Source organism: Electrophorus electricus, chromosome 3 (genome assembly GCF_013358815.1).
Source record: "Electrophorus electricus isolate fEleEle1 chromosome 3, fEleEle1.pri, whole genome shotgun sequence".
Taxonomy (NCBI): Eukaryota; Metazoa; Chordata; class Actinopteri; order Gymnotiformes; family Gymnotidae; genus Electrophorus; species Electrophorus electricus.
Window position 1 is genome coordinate 26,982,501 of NC_049537.1, and position 10,668 is coordinate 26,993,168.

Here is a 10,668-nt window from a genome sequence, read left to right on the forward strand (position 1 = left end):
GCCGCTCAAACACGACTCCTGGGTACGGCAGCGCCGCACACACTCCAGCCACTTAATGCTTCATCAGATAGTTTAATTGGAGAGAAGACTTTTAGGCCCAGTGCCTGTAATGAAATGACCTCTATTTGCAAGGTGGTAATGATGCAGCAGCAGCAGGTGTCACGTCAGACTTAGAAGTGGTCGCACAATTAATGGCAACACAGACTAATATGTTAGACGAATGAGATTGTCCACATAGAATTATGTTTGTTTTTAATAGTTTAACAGCATCTTGCAGATGACAACTTCTGAATTTGAAAGGTCGTCATGCATTTGTAGCAGTAGACATTTGTTAAACTACACTGAGAAACGTCTACTTGTGTATTTAAATGGAATTTGTGATTATTTCCATTCAGTTTTTATTATTATTTTTTGTATTTTTTTCCTGTAAAGTATATTTAATATGTTTGGCAAAACAGTGGGTTGGCACATGAAGTGGAGTAGGTCATCTCCACTAAGTGGACAATCCCGCCCATTTGAATTCTTTTGATGAAAAATATGTTTGAACCACTAGGGGGAGATGTGTGCTCTTCGTGTTATGCAGGACAGAGGGACCCTTGCCACTAAACCCTTGCTATGATCACTCACCAGGGAGTCTTTTACTTAAAATTACATTCATCAGCTGCTCCGCCTGCAATCCCTGATACACTCTGCTCTCATTAATTGTATTTCTTTATGGTGATTGAATTCCTATCACCATGAAGGCAAGTTCGGTTAGCTGTTTGAAGCACTTCCAGACTGCAGTTGTCAAAGGCTGACTAGACAATATAAGGATAACAATAATTTTGTTCAGCATGGGAGACTTGGTCTGTACATAGAACATGCAACTCATACATTTTTACATTTTACATCATTTTCATACTAGACATTGGGATTTAGCAGTGATGCTCAGGGTGCATTTTAGATTTTAGATGCACATTTTTCCTTTATTGCAGGACACAGAAGATGGCCTCGATGACACATTCTCAAGGTGTGCTGCATGTTCCAGTATTGAAGTTCTGATGAATGTGTTTTGTTCAGTACTAAGAAGCACTGGATATGCATTACTTTGATGCATTACTTTGATGCATTACTTTGGGGCAATCGCACTGGGGCCAATCATGCAGGCTGTGCGGGGGAGGCATAAGGGGGGGGGGGGTTCAATTCCTATTGGGCCCTTTTCACGAACGTAATCCTTGAACTCACCAGCCAGCCTAAACAAATGCTGCTTTACACACCCTGGCGTTCATAACGTGTCTGATCTATCTCATCACAAACAGACTAATGGTGTTTAATTTGATTTTTCAGACATCATATAATTATTTCTAAATCTAAATCATAAAATATGAGAGGAACCCAATTAAAATATGCATTTTTAAAATATGTATTTTATCAAAATATGTACATTCACATAATAAGGGCGCTTCACAAAAATCTTATTTGACCAGTACCGTGTTGGCTAAATATGATGTATGTTTACTGCAGTCCAAATAGCATAAACAGTCTAGCATAAACATTTAGGTTAATGTTAGAGGAGGGTAGTTTTTATGTATTCTGTTGTTTACTGGTGGTAGCTGTGAAGATGCTAAGTAAATTCATGCACAAACGCAGAGCTCAAAAGAGAAAGAAAAAACACAAGAATTAAATGGAAGACCTAGTGGTTTGGCTTTTCAGTCAGCTGAAAATGCCAGAGGCAGAAATTTTGACTTGAAGTGTATCATAGGTGATTTTGCTAAGTGCATGGCACATCACACAAAATTCATGAATGCTCTTGAAAATTGAATGCTCTCAAGAAATTAATGAAGCTATATATATATATATATATATATATATATATATATATATATATATATATATAATTGTCTCTTTATTAAGATACAAACACAAAATACAGGAAATATGTACCCAAAAAACACATTTTCATAACAGACAAAATCAGTATGTAGTGTGACCTCCGTTAGCACTAAAAAACATCTTGAACTCTTTTGGGGAGACTGTCCTGATGTTTTCTGAAGTAATCTTCTTTATTTCTGAAGTAATCTTCTTTATTTCTGAAGTAATCTTCTATATTTCACCAGGCTACACCAGCACTTCCCTGTTTTCTTCTTTAGATTTAGTCTTTTCCTGCTATTGCTCAAGTGCTCAAGGAAGGTCACACTAAATACTTGCCACTGTAGCCTATAGAAGCTATCTATCTATCTATCTATCTATCTATCTATCTATCTATCTATCTATCTATCTATCTATCTATCTATCTATCTATCTATCTATCTATCTATCTATCTATCTATCTATCTATCTATCTATCTATCTATCTTTTTCAAAAGATACAACTATGCCCATGTTACATGGTTATACACATTTATTCATTGCACTGAGATATTACTGCAAGTGTGTATTTATAAAGGAATACTTCGCACTACCTGTTGTAAACATGTTTATATATTATGATGTTCTTTATATTCATTTTTATTGCAAACATAAGCGAGATGAAGCAAACACTGATAACTTTATATACTGTGCTGGAAACCGTATTGTTATTGGTCCCTGCATTATGAAAGCAGGGTTTCAAATAGAGCACAACAAAGACTCTTTAAATATATGCCACATTATTGTGAAATTCAGAAAAGGCAATGCAAAATATATTAGCTGCTTAGAGCTAGAGTTCTTCTTCCTTATCCCCAGGGACCCTGAAATGTCAGTTTTTCTTCTGTATTGAGATGCATAGGCAGTCTTACAGCGTAGCTTGTACATGTGCAATTATTTCCTGCTTATTAGCAGAAGATCGATGGGGTGTAGAGGCTCCATTTCAGTGCAATGTTCAGACCAAGCTGTTTGAAAGCGGTTAGTCTCAACTTATTGTTGCAGCCTCAGGTGGAATGCCTGAATGTTTCACCATTAACTGCTGCATGCAGTAGAAACACAGAAACACATTAGTGACATTAAGCTTTTAAGTACGTTTCAGAAGGAGAAAGGAGGTTTCAGTGGGGTGGCTTCAGCATAACAGCAATGATTATCAGCTGCTCTGAGTTGCAAAGAGGACCCAAAAAAGATTGGATGTGAGTTTTGCGAATAATCTTTAACAAGTATCATAATAAGTAACATTGTATATTTAGCAAATGTATTTGGTTTCATGTAGAGAAGGAGAAAGGACTGTATAGTGTAGTGTAGGGTGTAGGCCAGTTAGGGAACCTGCATAATGCACCTCTCCACAGGCCTTATTTAGTTAAAAAATGACATCTTTGCAAATAGTTGTTAAATTGTGAATGTGAGTGTTTGTTTGACCCCATTATGTCTTTTTTAATTTACTAAATATGTTACAGTTATGTTATCCTCTTTGTGTGTGCCTGTCATTTTAGTTACCCCTTCGTGTGTTTCTGTTAGCTGGCTTACTGACTTACTTACTGACTTCTTCTATGAGTGAGTCTTACTAAAGACTGCGCCTTAAATAAAGATCAGTCATTTTCTGAGAAGAAACACCTTTCTCATCTTCTTCTGCATGTACAGTACAATAATCACTGTTCTGTCAAGCTTCTGTTTTGGCAAATGATATGTAAAGAACACACAGAATATATATCCCAATGCATATTTCTTTTCTAATGCTAGCTGTCACTGGATCTGCATAACCTGATTGGCAAAAAAATATTAAAATCATCACTGAATTTGGGGATGGTATGGTTTCCTTACAAAACCTTTGGCCTCTAACAACATAATACCATGGAAAACCAGACAGAAGCTAATAGATTTATTTGTGTGGAAATTAGTATCAACACTTTCTCATTCAAAGTGACACAATGCAGCACTGGTGACCAAGAATATATATACCTGAAGCTTTAAAGCTTTAAGGTGTTTAAAATTCCTGGCAATATTCCTTTTTATATAAATAAGGCACAACATATGGACATACCACCCAGTTCTACCTAGAAGAAATGTATACCCCCCACCATATCCCTTTCCCGGACTTTTAAAAGGCTGCAGGTGGTCTTCAGTGTGTTTATTTTGGTCTTTGTTTACTTTGGTGTGTTTCTCATAAATGAAGAGTACATAGCCACAGCTTCTTTTACAGATGGCAGTCAGTCACTGAACCGCCATGGAGGATCTTCTTCCACTATTTTCTGTTATTTTAAAGATAAATTGGTCTGTGTCACTTTTTAGAAAAAAATGTAATCAGACCTCTGCAAATAGATTTAGACATATTTCATTCCATAAACAGTTTTAGTTATTAACAAAATTGTAAGATACGAGTCAGATGCATGACGTTAATTAGTACACTGATGAAACTCTTAAAATTACACAAATCCATATATAAAACTGGCTGAATTAACATGATAATACTACAGATGTTTTCACACAAATTCTTAAAAAGAGGACTCTTAAAAGGGCTGTGGAAATGTGGATGCTGTAATTTAAACATGAGACATCTTGAATGGTCTGTTAATCAGTGTTCTTTCTAGTCCAAGCAACTATGTGAAGAGTCTCAAATCAGGGTTCAGAGGCCTGCTTGTCAAACATAAGACAAATAGCCTTAGTACCCTTACACTTCCCCCGGACCTGCTAGCTCCCCACTCTTTAGCTCCGTGCTGTTCTGTTTGAATAGTCTATTACCATTTTAACACATGGTAGTTTAGAGTAAATCGAAGATGACAGATGTCCCATTATGAATTACGTGTCCTTTGAGATAAAATGGAGTTATCTCAAAAGTTATTAGATATGGAGTTATCTTTCTCTGCAGTTTGGGAGAAAGACCATGCTTGAATCTTTGCCCTTAGTTCTTCCAACTGTTTACTCCCAAACCTCCCCATTTTTCCTCTCTGTGTGTGTGTGGTGTGGGGGGGGGGGGGGGGGGGGGGGGGGAATAGGCTTCAGTAGTAGGGTGGGCTTCTCCCACATATGGAGGCTTCCCAGATCTCTAGTACCCCCTCCACAGTCTCAAAGTCACCTCTATTCCAGCACCTATAGAAATGTTGTCTTCACTTGCACATTGCATTAGATAACATTTTACCATATTAGGCCAGGCATGCACATTATGGTTATGGACTGATAGTTGACAAACTCATTGAACAGGGTATCACAGAAGGCAGTAATCCATCCTTATCTAAAAACGATGTGCGCATTGCTCAATTATGTATTTTATGTTCTTTTAAACTACAGCAGATTTAGATTTAACGGTGGCATTAGAGCCTGAAGTATCTGTATCTGTGTCCAATACCATTAACGGCTGGTAAAGGAAAGTGAGGTTCTGGACCCTGCAAGGAATGATGTGTTTAACAGTCATTACTCTGGGATAGTCACTGAGCGACTGCCAGCCACCACTGTGCACTTTATCACAGGAGAATGAAAAGAGACTTTCATTCATTTGGTTTGTCTGTCCACTTACATCTAATATTTACTCTCACTCCTGGCATGTCATACACACAGGTGCACGTTAAGATTTAGTCGGCATTTTCTTTTGCGAATCCTAAACTTTGTTCATATAAATCATGAGAGTGGTGAGTCATATTCTCTGGTGTCCAGGATGCAGTCAGCACTGGTCTTGGGCCAGCTTTAATGGGAGTTCATCACTAGCTTTAAAAAAAAAAAAACCAACTGAAAGGAGGATGGAAAATGACTCTCTCATACTGGCATGGGGAACCATCAGTTATTACAATAATGTAATGAAGAACGGGTGCTTAATCAACTGAAGTGAATTACTTTGGAGATGAATTCAAATACTTCTCTCTCTTATTTGTTCTGGCACAAAGGAGTATTCACACGGCCCTCTAAACCACAGAAGAGACCCTTGTAGTGCTTCTCTTCAGCATCCACACTCGTTTCAGCGAGGAAGACGTTGTAGTTGAGCATGCACAAAGCAGAAAGCTTGAGGGATTTGAAAGGTCCATTCTCCGAGAAAGGGCTTTTGCAGGAAGGTTTGGCTAGCGTGCACATTGCTGTGACATTGTAATTATGGCTAACCATCTGTATGTGTTAATCTGGATCTTTGTCCTCTGCTATGCAGCAATATGGAGGTGGAGGACATGGACACAAATAAGTGAGGTGAGGAAGAAAAGACCTCCTCTTCCTCAAGCCTCTCTACAACACACATCAGTGCTGGGGAGACTGTGGTCTTAGTGTATCATTAGCATTTAATGCACCCTCAACAGGCTTTCACGAAACCTCAAGTTTAAATGCAGTCATTCTGAAATTACCACTGCCTGATGTCATTTCATTCAAAAGCCATTCCCTATTGATTTTTCAGTTGACTCCTGATCGATATTTACCATGTGTGCTGTTTTCATATCAGTAATCTAGCTGTTCTGTGTTACGTATGCAGAGCCAAGCTTTCTCAACACAGTCTTAGGAATGGCATTGTGATTGTGTTCGGTGTTGCTTGTGCATTGTGTACTTTGCACATTGGACTCACCTCACTCATTCGAGTAGATTGTGATCGTGTTGCTTGTACAACCTGTCAGGCCAAATGACCATACAGGTTCTGGAGCTTGAAATAGGCAGTGTTCATTTCAGTTGGCCTGGGCCCACTTCATCATCTCTCATGTGCACCATGGCCATTTTTTGTTTGCATGTTTGTCTTAGACACTGGAGCTGACAAACTTGGTCTCAGTGTTTGACACAGGCTCCCTGACTCTGCCGCATTTTCTCCTCTCTGTACGAAGCAGACCAGCAGTGTCCAGACGGTGTTTGAGGATACAGCTGAATCCACTGCAAGAGGATCTCATATGTCGCAGCAATGAAGAGTCAGATTAAATGCACACACACACACACACACACACACACACACACACACACACACACACACACACACACACACACACACACAGACTCTCTACCTTGTCAAGAACACCCTGCACACAGTACTCCATTGCGCATGTTCCTCAAAGTACAAAATGGTGAAACATTTTATTGGAGCATGGGGACCAGCACAGTGTTTATGTCTTGACTTAATGTATAAGGTGAATCATCTCTAAGAACAAAGAATACCAAACAAATGACAACATCAAATGGGTCTCTTACCTGCTGGCCCAACTGACACAGTTGAAGCCTCAAGTCTAACCATCCCCTGTAGCAGAGTCTTTTCCAAATATCATGTCTAGATCTGTTCTGTAGCATTGCAAGCTCCACCATTCTTTGGCTCTGACATTTCCCAGAATAACTTGATATCAACCACCCTTTTTGATAAGCCAATATTGATTCAGGAGGAAACTGCAGAGGCCTTTTCAAAGCACAAAGATGAACAGACTTCAGTGCAGTTATAAATCAGAATCTTGGCAGTAGAGTTAAACTACATCATACTTGGCATTTTACCAATGCCATTTAACGTCTTATATAAACAATTATATTCTGTACAGTAACTTCGCAAATTTGCTATTGATTTTTTGCTTTTGGACTTAACAGCATCTTTTGTATTTTCTGATCAGCCTAATCAATTCCTATTGCATAATGAGGGGTTAAAAACGTAGGCTTTTCTTACAGATTGTACTAGAATATTTTCTAATATGCTGCAGAGCTTATATGGATGTAGAATGCCCCTGGCAGCCGTATTAGAGATGATAGTTAATAACACTGTGTCAAATACATACTTTACTTATTTCACATTACTGGGACTTGAGGCCAATGGTAATGAATGGGCTTGCTTATCAGGCCATCAGGGTAACTGATGCTGCATTATGGAGAATATCACAGAGAAAGACAACGCAACGGCTGCTCTTTTGGCACTAATCACTTCACAAAGTCTCAGGTGTGGCATGACAGAGTTGTTCCTAAGGAAAACATTAAGAAGTCTTCACCTTTGTGTTTGTGGCTGTTATATGTGTATTGTATGTATATGTAATTACAGTGAATACCATCAGGGTTTCAGAATACTGACACGTTCCGTTGTATTGTTTTTGTCATGGCTCAACATGCTTGGCCTAAATTTAGTTGCATATACACAAGCACCACTGTTTTTGACTTGTGACTTAAAAAGATTAGATGTGAAATGTATTTGATTGCTTTATTTGCATATCGGTTTGCAAAATGTACAATTTATTAACATGTTAGGAAGAACCATTTAGTTTCAAAAGGTCTGGAAACACTGTGCAGCAATGCTTGTAAAACCCATCTATAGTAGAGGCACAATAAGCAGGAAAAGAACATAATTATTTCCTGCTATTCTGTATTCTGTCATATTAAAATTCAAGGTTAAACCAAAATGGAAACTGAACAATGGCAATTCCTTTTCCTTTCTTCTGAAGTTCATACACTCAAGCAGGTTGCTTCACCCCATGTACACATTTCCTTTTATTTGGCCAGTAGATATGATTGTTTGAAATGCCAAACAGATATCTTTCCAGTGCCAACTCTTAAAACACACACACACACACAAAACAACCAAAAAAAACCATATTCTTTTGGGGTTTTTATATTGTATGGCTTTAATCTGATATTGGAGGGGTTTTTTTTCATTACATATATATTTATATTGTAGCATGTGCTGTCGCTGTTTACTTATGTTGAATACATTGTTAGTGTCATAATTGTATGACAGTTTTTTTTTTAATTTCGATCTTATTTTGTTACTCCTTATTCAGTGCAAATTAAGAGATTTGTAATTATCATGTTAATGTACCACTAAATGGTGGGGTTTTTTTTGTTGTTTGTTTGTTTGTTTTTTAATTTAAAGGTGTTCTGGAATATTATAAAAGTAATGTAAGCTGTTTGCTGGAATTACTCCTTGTACATTGTGGAAGATGGTTATTACTTAATTAATTTTTGTTTTCTCAATTACTTGATTATTTTTCTTTGTGGAATTTTGTTAAGAATGGTGCTTACTTTTCAAAATCTATGCAAAATTCGAATTTGTACAAACACAAAAATTGTATCATAACCATCAGCAATCTAATGTGTATGTAATTAAAATGGTTGTACTATTAAAAAAACCTTTTCAAAACAGATTCCATCATGTGTACTAAAAATGTATTCAATTGAAATAGAAATAAATTCAGTTCCGTAAACAAAAAGGCTAAACTTTTAAGTGATACCTCAAAAGGTAATTGCAGAGTAATATCTCTTGATTTCTGTGGTGAGATCGCCAGCATATTCCCCAGATGGCTTCCGTGATAATTGCTGGTGCGATTTATGGTGGTGTCAGATCATATGATCTCTGTTGACTCATGCTGGTCACCTGCAGTGCCTTTCTGCTTCCAAGTGCTAAATCAATTCAACAGGCAAGTCTCCCACTGTGCCAGGCTTCTTTGGGAGTTGCAGCACTTTTCATTTGATTACAGTTCTGCCAGTGCAGCCTGCCTGCAGTGCTTTGGTGCCAGGATTTCAGAGGAGAAGATCTGGCTTACAGGCCAGATCTGTCTTTTTCTAATTAATACCCACAGTATATTTTGGATTTTGTCATGAAAGCACAAAATTAAAGAAAAAGAGTTTTAAGTCCTTCTCAGCCGAAAGCTGTGACAGTTATAATCTCATTAATGGATGAGGTAATTCACACTACTGCATTTTGCTCTGATAACTTTCAGCTTTGGGTGATGCATATGCATCTCCATTTAACACTGTTGCTTTTATATACTTATGTGGGTAACCTAAGTTAAATATGGATAGCTGTAAGCAGTTATTGCCCAGTGGTTTGTCCTTGTAGTGAGAGTGGGCTGTTGTAGTTCACTTTTGCTGATGTCAAAAGTAAACTCTTTCATTTACATTTATTGCAATTAGCAGATGCTCTTATCTATAGTGACTTGCAAAAGTGCTTAGTTGTCTTAGCTGAGGATACTTTGACTCATAAAAGCATCCTCAGCTAGTACAAATAGGTTGGAGTTTAAAAATACCTTTAACCCAAGATAGTCCCAGAAACAAGAGTCAATGCTGCGGCCTTGCCTAGGCTAGAATGCATAAATCTGACAGATTCCTGAGAGATGGCTAATTTAGCGGACTGATAAAGGCCATTATCTCCTTTATGTTGGGAAAAGCAGCATATCAGCCACAAGGAAAATTATTTCATGGTTCCCGAAGGTCTTGTCTTTACAGTGAAATTACAGCATTAAGGAGGATTATGTGTTCCTCCCCAAAATGGTGTTGCTTTGTTTCACTATATTATTTGCATTTACATTTACGACATTTAGCAGACGCTCTTATCCAGAGCGACTTACAAAAGTGCTTTGTCATTTACTCATAGAATATATCCAAGTACAGTATAGTAGGTTAGAATTAAACATACCAATGAACTAGAATACTGTAGAATACAGGGATGAATGCTGATACCTAGAAGTACAAAATACGTAAGGTCTCTCTTAAACAATGATAAGTGCTATAAACAATAACTGCTAGAGTTTGCTAAAAAGCATAAATAATGCCCTACAATAAGTACTAAATTAGTCAGTCAATATGGGAGCAGTGTCAGTTGTCCTTTAAATATTCTGCAAATAGACGGGTCTTCAGTCTGTGTTTGAAGACTGCAAGTGAGTTCATTCCACCATGTTGTGTTCTTTTATATCCTCATCAGTTTTTAAAAAATGTGTTTTGCATAGTCAATAATTATCTAATTATGTCATGTAATTGCTATTTAATTAGTTATTTTGCTATAAAAGCTTCCACTTAACTATGTGCCTTCAGCATGCTCCTCACAAAGCATTTATTGAAAATACCGTGTGTATGACGCGATAATGCCGT

At 37.6% G+C, this 10,668-nt stretch overlaps 1 protein-coding gene across 2 annotated transcripts in view; it reads left to right on the forward strand.

Moving 5' to 3' along the window:
* si:dkey-71h2.2 (low density lipoprotein receptor adapter protein 1) overlaps positions 1 to 6,746 on the forward strand; it is a 30,798-nt gene extending 24,052 nt beyond the window's left edge. Inside the window, exons 7-10 of one of the 2 annotated variants that reach the window (XM_026998035.2) lie at positions 1 to 22; positions 975 to 1,009; positions 6,014 to 6,051; positions 6,672 to 6,706. The exon at positions 1 to 22 is cut by the window's left edge and continues 103 nt beyond it. In XM_026998035.2, coding sequence (XP_026853836.2) covers positions 1 to 22; positions 975 to 1,009; positions 6,014 to 6,050 — 94 coding nt within the window. In that variant the 3' untranslated portion in view covers position 6,051; positions 6,672 to 6,706. Of the gene's footprint in view, positions 23 to 974; positions 1,017 to 6,013; positions 6,052 to 6,671 lie in introns of both variants that reach the window. The other variant, XM_035524696.1, reaches the window with a different exon arrangement.
* Positions 6,747 to 10,668: the final 3,922 nt, after the last annotated feature.